This window comes from Cyprinodon variegatus, unplaced genomic scaffold (genome assembly GCF_000732505.1).
Source record: "Cyprinodon variegatus isolate N-32 unplaced genomic scaffold, C_variegatus-1.0 Scaffold2018, whole genome shotgun sequence".
NCBI lineage: Eukaryota > Metazoa > Chordata > Actinopteri > Cyprinodontiformes > Cyprinodontidae > Cyprinodon > Cyprinodon variegatus.
This window is the reverse complement of record NW_015152471.1, coordinates 13,051-22,754: the sequence shown is the minus strand read 5'-3', so window position 1 is coordinate 22,754 and position 9,704 is coordinate 13,051. Positions and strand designations below refer to the sequence as shown.

The window sequence follows — 9,704 nt, the reverse complement described above, 5'->3', positions numbered from 1 at the left end:
AAGGAGCGGCTAGCAGCCAGGTAGTGCAGGCCCAGGATGAAGGAGCGGCTAGCAGCCAGGTAGTGCAGGCAGTGCAGGCCCAGGATGGAGCAGCAGCTAGCAACCAGGCAGTGCAGGGCCAGGCCCAGGCTGGAGAGGCGGCTAGAAAGCTAGCAGTAGTTTTGTCCTGTGCCAAGAGTCAAATAATTCAAATTGTTTTAACTGTAATAATAAAGTCTACAAAGGTTTAGTCTAAACAGCTAAAATTAAACTTTTTTGTCTAAAATCCACAATTAAACTTATTTAAAACAACACATGCTTCTCAGAGCAACGCAGCACATGGGTGACCTGCCGCCATCTTGGATTTCAAGTTGTTTTACCTTCTTCTCCAATTCTGACCAGGTTTCTCCCTGTGACTCCTGTATCCCATCAAATACCAGGTTATTCCGCCTGCAATGGCTTTCCAGATACTCCCTTTTGTCCGTGACAGCCAACAAGCTGTCACAGACCTTAAAAATATCTGTGTGCATGAAGGTGCTACGTTCCATCAGATTTGCTGTCTCAGTTTGAATGTCATCCACTTCTTTTTTTGTGTACTGCAGGCTGGTTTTTATTTCTTGTAGTTCCTTGGTTATTGATTTCAGTCTAGTGTTGATGGAATCCATTATTAGCTTGACAAAGCCTTTGAAATTGCTGTGTTGTTGTTTCAGTAGTGTGGTAAACATTGCCTTTTGTTGCTGCAGCAGTTCATTTACACTGGCAATTGTCACGTCTTCATCTTCCTGTTTAGTATCTTTTTTTAGGAGGCAGTTTTAGACTTGTTACTCCACCTGTTTTTAACCTGTTCAGATGGAATCTGGTGGAGATATGCTGCTTTGGGCCTGGTGGTAAATGGCTGCTCCTGGGCCTGGCGTTAGCCTGCCGTTAGCCACATATCAATCAGTCTTTAAAATAAGCGGTCACATGAAGCAGAAGAAAGGAAAATGACAATCCACTTAAACTCCTCAGTCCCAGTTTTGGCTCCACAGCTTCACTGTCATTCCAGTCCTATCTGTTCCAGTCAGGTTGATTGCAAGAACAATGAGGTTCTCACAGGAAGCCGGGTCTCAGGTTCCAGGCCTTCCAGGAGTCCATTGTGTATATCACAAAGAAAGTCCCAGCAGGACAGTACGGGTCCCCTTTTTCCTGTCTTCCAGTTGAATAAATTTGATCAATTGCATTGAGAGACCAGCTGACCAGATCCATTTTTTGAGTTTGGATGATATGAAGACAGAGCTCAGAAAAGGACAAGACACAGCAAAGCAAGCACAGGCAGGGAGGTGCAGGAGCAGCCTCCTTCAAGAGTCAGAGTCAGGAATGTGATGCTATACATAAAAAAAAAAAGACTTTTTTATCCACAAAGAAAAAAGCTCATATCTAAACATGTGGGAAACATAATAAAAGTGTGACTAATGAGTAAAAATGTTTTTATTATTTGGTGCTTGTTCCTCATAAAGCAGCATAAAACAAATACTGCAGAATGGGAGAATAGAAATAGAATGAAGCATAATGATGAAAATGGGTCCCTATGTCCTCCAGCAGTCTAAGCTTATTGCAGCATAACTATAGAGATAGCTCAGGATAACCTCAGCCACTCTAACTATAAGCTTTATCAAAAAGGAAAGTTTTAAGCCTAGCCTTAAAAGTGTAGCAGCCTATTGGAATTAACAGCCAGATGCAGGGGGTTACAAACAGGTGTAGTTTAAGCTTGATTTTTCTTGTCATAGACACCATGAAAACTGTGGCTTTAAATACAAATATACGTAATTGTTGGACATGCTTAACTCTTGCATAAAATTAACATATTGATGTTCACAAATAAAAAAAACAGAATATGCTCTGTCCTTAATTCATCAGGATACACGGTTATGTTTTTTAAACAAATAAACCAATGACGTTCTACTGTTTTTAAATAAACATTTCTTATTATAAATCACAATTGCGCATATTCATACCTCATTCTGCTTTCCAAGGGCGCTACTTTAACAGTTTTCTTCTGGTACCTTTAAGATGTAACACTGTCTCATCATGCTTAGCAAGAACAGGAAGCATATCACAAAACACATGAAGAAGAAATCTGTTCTTCAAAATAAAAGCATTAATTAACCACTAAGTTTGACTGTTTGACCAATGAACGAGAAGGAGAATTTTACCAGATATTTACAAAAAGTAGACAGGGTGTCTGCCTCACGGACTAAAACTGGTAGTTGTTTCCACACGAGAGGAGCCTGATAGCTAAAAGATCTGCCTCCCATTATTTTAGAAATTCTAGGAACCACTAGTAAACCTGCTGATTGAGAGCGAAGTTATGAACATAGGGAACATATATGAAAAGAATGCTGGTGAAGATTCTCAGTCATCCAGGTCATAGTCATGCCTAAAAAGTTAAAAAATAATCCACTGGACTTTGTTTCCAAGTTTGAAGACGTTTATCTTCCAATCCAGGAAGCTTTTTTTCAATTCAAAATGTCAGAAACAGCATTGAGTTCCAGGTTTTGTACAGTAGCCCTAAAAAGCCTTGTTTTGATTAGAAACATGCAAATTGAAACGGATGAACAGGTAAACCCCTTTGGAATGGGGGTCGTTAGGCTTCTTTGTTAGCCTGCAATGCCCCGTACCTGTCTATGTCTCTGAAAGGGGGGTTGTTAAAGGGAATTGTTGGGCTGGCTGAACAGACGAGGTCTTCTGTTCTCCTACAATTGGGTTGGGGTTGCGATGATAGCAGGAAGGAGTCAACTCTATCGCTGCATTTTAGGTTTTTGAAAGCTGAAACCTGAGGTTTGTTTTCCTTTCTTAATGTAGCACTCTTAACCTAAATGTAAGAAAGAAACCACATTCTCTAGGTTCAGAAAGTTGGACTCTGAGTGGAAGTTGAACAATGATTATTTATTGCACCAAACAGGTATTATAACTTCTTTTTAGACAAAGAATTAGGGGAAAAAAACCCCAACAAAATAGAGCTCTTTGACAACAAAAAAAATTGAAAGAAAGTTCAAATAAAAGTGTCCTTTTCTTCTTTATCAGAAGTAAAAGTTTAGATCCATGTGGTGTGTGTGTCTGTCTGTTTATATATTCTTCAACTACCCGGGTAGATTTTTTATTGTTGCTATTGAGCGCACTTATCTGTATCAGAGAAATTGGTAGATTTCTGTAGTCCTAGTGGAGTGGGTCCAGCTTGGCTCGCCACTGAACCACAGAAGGTTCAGAATTCATGCAGATGGACTCCTGATCCAGCAGAAAAATAAAACCAATCGGAGTTCAGAGGGCTTAAATGTGGCTGAAGTAGCTCCTCTCTCTTCCTCAAGGCTCATAAAATCTTCTTTATCCGGTTTATTAGCTCAACAGGTGTGTTGCTCTCAGCTCGTGTACCAGCAGTGAGTGTGGCTTGGTCCATCAGTGTGAGTACACATGCTCAGTGGCAGGAACTTAATCGAATGCGGCCCCATGTGGTGGAGGTCATAACTACCGTTTTGTTCTCAAATAACATACATGGGTCTAGTAACCATGTGGGTTACACCCTCCCCTCTTGAATCAACATGAGTCCCTTCATGAGCTGATCTCTGATTCACATGGGGGTTGTTGCAGATATTAAGAGTGTCCAGTGCTTGATTAAACTCTCTAAAATACTCCGTGCAAAGAACATTAAAGGTTTCCCTAACTGAATGTAGTGAAACCGTTCAGGGGCTTTTCGGGACCTTTCTGGCCTCCTTGTGAGATCAGGTGTGTTTCTTGCGGTTTCACTTTCAGTTTCTTTATCAGATGTTTCAGGGTGATTTGGCCCAGCTTCTTGTAGAATCTCTGCAGTCTCTGGACCTGCAGGGCTCTCTTCAATTCCATTAATTTCATGTAGTTCATGTGCATTCATCACATTCTTATCATTTGTCATATCCATTTTGTTTGTCATATCCATCTCATTTTCTTGTGTCTCATCCAGTTGTGCACGGTCCCCTCCAGCAGAGGGCTGCTCAACCATAACCTCAGGCTCATCTCCTTCTACCAGCTCAGAAGGTGTTCCAACAGTTTTAGCATTGGAATGGCTGTCTTCAGGATAATCCTGAGGCTGGGAGGTCAAGGGAACTGATGGCATAGCCAGCAACCCTCCATGCTCTAGGTTTGAATTGGGTTGCTGTCTCCTTGGAATTCCACACACCTGTGTGAATTGTTCTTCAGGAGAAACTGAGGACAGGCTTGGATAGATAACCAAGTCATCCTCAGATTCTGAGAGTTCCTCCAGGATTGGTGGATGATTCTGCCTAGTTCTTGGCCTGCGGACCTGAGGTTTGACTGGTTCAGTTTCCTCCGCTTCAGGTAGGTCACTACAAGGAAGCAGAAAGTCCCTATGTAGAGTCGGGATGGGACCATCACCCTTTACTGACTGTACTTTGTAGACTGGTAAGTCTCCAACGTTTTCAAGAACCTTGCACATACCGGACTCCCACTTGTCTGCAAGCTTGTGTTTACTTCGGAACCTCAGGTTTTTCACTAACACTTGATCCCCTTTCTCTAGCGTTGACTCATACTCCCTTGTCAAAGTAGCCTTTGTTCCAATCAACAACCTTTTTTGAGTTCCTGGTGGCAATCTGATAACTCTCCTCAAGGTGTGCTTTCAGATGTTTCACATACAGAGAATGGGATTTGTGAGAGCCATCTTTCACAGGTAAGCAGAAGGCAATGTCTATTGGTAACCGAGGTTGACGCCCAAACATCAATTCATAGGGCCTGAAACCCGTGACATTGTTCCTGGTGCAGTTATGGGCATGGGTGAGTGGTTTTACATAATCTCGCCAGTGGCTTTTCTCCTTGTCTTTTAAGGTTCCCAACATGCCTAACAGGGTTCGATTGAACCTCTCTACAGGGTTTCCTCGTGGGTGATAGGGCGTGGTACGCACTTTTGTGATGCCTGTTATAGCACAGAGTTCTTTGATGAGTTGGGATTTAAAATCCCAGCCCTGATCACTCAGCAAACGCTCAGGGAACCCGTAGTGCATGAAGAACTGCTCCAAAAGGGTATTGGCGACTGTTGTAGCCTTCTGGTCTTTTGTCGGTATAGCAACCGCATACTTGGTAAAATGATCTGTAATGACCAAGATGTCCTTGGTATTGTGGCTGTCCGGTTCTAGTGACAAGTAGTCAATGCACACCAACTCCATGGGGCAACTTGTGTGGATATTCACAAGGGGTGCTGACCTTTCTGGCTTTGTCTTCCTTCGGACACAACGCCTACATGACTTGATCTTTTTTCCACATCCTCAGCCAATGTAGGCCAGTAGAATCTTGTTCTAACCAAGTCAAGGGTTCTATCGAAACCCATATGTCCCATATCCTCATGTAAGGACTTGAGAATTGAAGCATGAAGTGACTTGGGAGCAACGAATTGGTAAGTGACATCATCTCCTGTTTGATGTTTTCTATACAAAAGACCATTTCTCATCTCCAACCTTTTCCTTCCCTTGAGCATCAGCTTGAGTTCTAAGGAGTCAGGAGCGAGGTTGGCCTCATCTCCTCCTTCCAAGACTTAGAGAACCTGTCAGATGATTGGGTCAGCCCTTTGATGTTGCTGGGTATGGTAGAGCAACCTTGCAATTTATCATTTACCTAAGTGTCTGGAATCCCATCTGGAGGGATGGCAAGGGATAAAACCAATGTGATGGAAGGTAAGTCATCAACTAACTGAGGTAAAAGACGGTGTTGACATAAGACAGCGACTGCATCTACAGGCAAGCTTTGTTGATCTGGAGATAAAGAAAGATGGTGAGAAGCAAACTTTTTGATTCGCTCCTTCTCTTCAAGGGATGCATGATCATCAGTTATATTGTCATGCAGCCGTCTAGAAAGACCATCGGCATCCTGGTTGCTCTTCCCAGCACGGTATTTTATGTCAAAGTTGAAGGTTGAAAGAGCTGCTAGCCAGCGATAACTGGCAGCATCTATTTTGGCTGACTTCAGTATATAGGTCAAAGGATTGTAATCTGTTATGACAGTGAATGTATTACCATAAGGTAATCATGAAACTTTTCAACAATCAACCACGTAAGAGCTAGGAATTCTAGCTTATGTGCGGGATAACATTTTTCCCTGGAGGAAAGGCCTCTGCTTGCATAAGCAATGACTCACATTTCACCATCCTGCTCTTGGTACATGGCAGCCACTAGACCTGAAATGCTGGCATCAGTATGGAGCACATATCGTAGTTTTAGGTCAGCAAAACCAAGGACAGGTGCGGATGTGAGTTTTTTAATGATCAGGTCGAATGCTTTTTGACATTCAGGAGTCCAGATCTGAATAAAGGGCTCTTTGGGGTTAAAGTACGCTCCAGGGCTAGATGTCTTTTGGCCCTTTCGGTAAGGTGGGTAGCTGCTGGTAAGATCATTCAGGGGTTTGACTATTTTAGAATAGTCTCTTACAAAGCGCCGGTAGTACCCCACAAAGCCTAAGAAAGACTTGAGATCACCAAGTGTTTGGGGCCTAGGCCAGGTGCGGAGAGCACTGACCTTATGCGGGTCAGTCTCTACTCCTCTGCTAGAAACAATGTGGCCTAAATACCGTACAGAGCTCTGGAAGAATTGGCATTTTTTGGAAGAGAGTTTCAAGCCATTTTCTCTCAGTTTTTGGAGGACGTGTTTAAGCCTAATTTCTTGCTCTTCTAACGTGTCAGAATACACGATGATGTCATCGGAAAAACACCAGTACTTTGTTCAGATTGAAGCTCCCCATGACTCGTTCCATCAGTCGTTGGAAGGTACTGGGGGCATTTGTGATGCCTTGGGGCATGCGGTTGAATTCATAGAACCCCAAGGGATACACAAAAGTGGTCTTGTGCTTATCACGTTCTTCCATCTCAATCTGGTAATATCCTGATTTTAAGTCCATTACTGAGAACCATTTGGAGCCAGCAAGAATTGAAAAAACTTCCTCAAGATTTGGCAATGCATATGCATCCTTTATTGTCAGTGAATTGAGTTTGCGGTAGTCAATGCAGAGACGTACCTCCCCATTCTTTTTACGGACTACCACCTACCACTATTGGGGAAGCGTAAGGGGACTCTGACTCGCGAATCACCCCTGCATCTAGCAGTGTTTGCAAATATTTTCTGACAGCCTCATAGTCGTTTGGGTGAATTGGTCGGGGCCTTCATTTAAATGGGGAGTCGTCTTTTAGATTTATATGGTGCTTTACTTTGGTTGCATGCCCAAAATCCTTCTCACCACAGGCAAAAACATCACGTTACTCATTCAAATTGCATGTTACTCTATCTCTCCACTCTTTTGAAAGGGGAGAGTCACCAAAGTCAATAATAAATTTAGACTGGTCTGGTCTCCTGGCTGGCTCGCCAAGTTTAATGTAGCACTCTTAACCTAAATGTAAGAAAGAAACCACATTCTCTAGGTTCAGAAAGTTGGACTCTGAGTGGAAGTTGAACAATGATTATTTATTGCACCCAACAGGTATTACAACTTATTTTTATACAAAGAATTATGGGGGGAAAAACCCAACAAAATAGAGCTCTTTGATAACTAAAAATTGAAGGAAAGTTCAAATAAAAATGTCCTTTTCTTCTATATCAGAAGGAAAAGCTTGGATCCATTTGGTGTGTGTGTCTGTCTGTTTATATATTCTTCCACTACCTGGGTAGTTTTTTTTTATTATTGTTTCTATTGAGCGCACTTATCTGTATCAGAGAAGTTGGTAGATTTCTGTAGTCCTAGTGGAGTGGGTCCAGTTTTCCGCTTCATGTCGCTTGGCTCACCACTGAACCACAGAAGGTTTAGCATTCATGCAGATCGACTCCTGATCCAGCAGAAAAATAAAACCAATCAGAGTTAAGAGGGCTTAAATGTGGTTTAAGTAGCACCTCTCTCTCTTCCTCAAGGCTCATAAAATCTTTATCCGGTTTATTAGCTCAACAGGTGTGTTGCTCTCAGCTCGTGTACCAAAAGTGAGTGTGGCTTGGTCCATCAGTGTGAGTACACATGCTCAGTGGCAGGAACTTAATCGAATGCGGCCCCATGTAGTGGAGGTCATAACTACCGTTTTGTTCTCAAATAACATACATGGGTCTAGTAACCATGTGGGTTACATTAACATAGATGGCTTCCTTCATGCCCTTCTCAAACCACCTGTCTTCTTTGTCCAAAATGTTAACATTCTGTACCTAAAAAGAATGTCTGACATTTTGAATTGAAAAAGCTTCCTGGATGGGAAGAGGAACTTGGAAAAAGTTCAGTGGATTGATTTTTTTTTTTTTTTTTACTTTTTTGGAAATCTATTGTAATGTGTTTAAATTACTAGACCAATGTTTCTAACCTGCTTTTTTCTGTACAGATTATTCCCAAAGTAATCAAGCTGCATCAGGTAGCGGAGTCCAGCCAGAGGTGAGGTTGGTGTTGTTCTTAGTTAACGATTCGTTTTTCTTTAACAGAAGATTGTGTTTTCATGAATGATGGAGCTAGTCATTAAACACAATGATTGTCACAGACGGGCAGAACAGAAGATAAGGCTTTATCCATGCCTATTCTACACGATTAAAGCCTAAAAGACATTTGTGTTGAATGTTCCTCAGATAGTTCCTGTGTAACTTTAGGTTGTTGTTTGATCCAACAGATTACCAATCAGAAGGAAAACATGCTGGAAATCCTGGAGGAACTCAGGAAAGAGCAATTTGAAAGCTTTAAATGGTTTCTGGCTGAACTGCCTCAAAAACGCTTCAAACAAAAGGAACTAGAGGCGGCTTCCAGACTCAATGTGGTGGATCTCATCATGCAGCAGTGCGGCTCTGAGGAAGATGCTGTCAAAGTCATGAGGACACTTTTACGGAAAATCAAAAGAAATGATCTCATGAAGGGACTGAAAAGATAAACTTATGACCAGAATGATGAGTTTAACAGATTCAGGCTTGTTTTGGGGACTTTGATGGTTGAGTTTAATCTGCTCTGTCTGCAGTAGCTTCATTTAAGGGCTTAAACCACTCAAGGTTATTCATTAAATAGCCAAAAGATCAGCTATAGTTACATATTATTTAACTAGATGATGGTATGCAGGGCTCGATGTTAATCATCGCCCGATCTCCCGGGGCAAGTAGTACAAATTTCATTGCATTTGCCCGCCGAGCAAGGGCAATGATTGCAAAAAAAAAAGTATCTCTCAAAATTACTTTAAAATCACCGACATTCAATGAAAACCACCCAGAAGCGTTGCTGGCACCATTTTTGTTGTTTTGTACACATTCTCGCGTGATTTGAAAAAGCCGGGTGATTTACGGCCAGATGGCGTGATTTCTGTCCACCTAGCGGTATTTTTGATGTAGTTACCAAAACAACAAACAAGCTAGAAAGCGCTATCATATGGCAGTCTTCTGTACAGTGATGCAGGTTATACATTAAAATATTCATTTGTTTTTTTTCTCTTAGACATTGGAGATGTGTATTTAAATGTTGTAGAGCTAAACATGTTAAATTGGTGACCTATTATGTTATTATTATTTACTTGTTGCTGCATTTATTTTGTCAGGGAAAACTAATCCTGAGTCAGTTAAAAGTCAGGGAATTCTGAAATGATGTCAGACTGTGGAAACCCTGTATAAAATAACTATGTGTAATGATTTATTTGGAAAAGTCACATCATATTAATAGTATTATCTTGTATAAACATACCGTGACTCTAAAATAAAAGTTATTCATTTGTGACA

General features: G+C 41.5%; 1 protein-coding gene across 1 annotated transcript in view; it reads left to right on the top strand.

Moving 5' to 3' along the window:
• Nucleotides 1-9,034, top strand: part of LOC107105035 (NACHT, LRR and PYD domains-containing protein 1a-like) — a gene marked incomplete at its 5' end in the record, with an annotated part of 37,849 nt that extends 28,815 nt beyond the window's left edge. Inside the window, 2 exons of the mRNA XM_015405155.1 lie at nucleotides 8,342-8,391; nucleotides 8,621-9,034. Coding sequence (XP_015260641.1) covers nucleotides 8,342-8,391; nucleotides 8,621-8,875 — 305 coding nt within the window. The remainder of the gene's footprint in view (nucleotides 1-8,341; nucleotides 8,392-8,620) is intronic.
• Nucleotides 9,035-9,704: the final 670 nt, after the last annotated feature.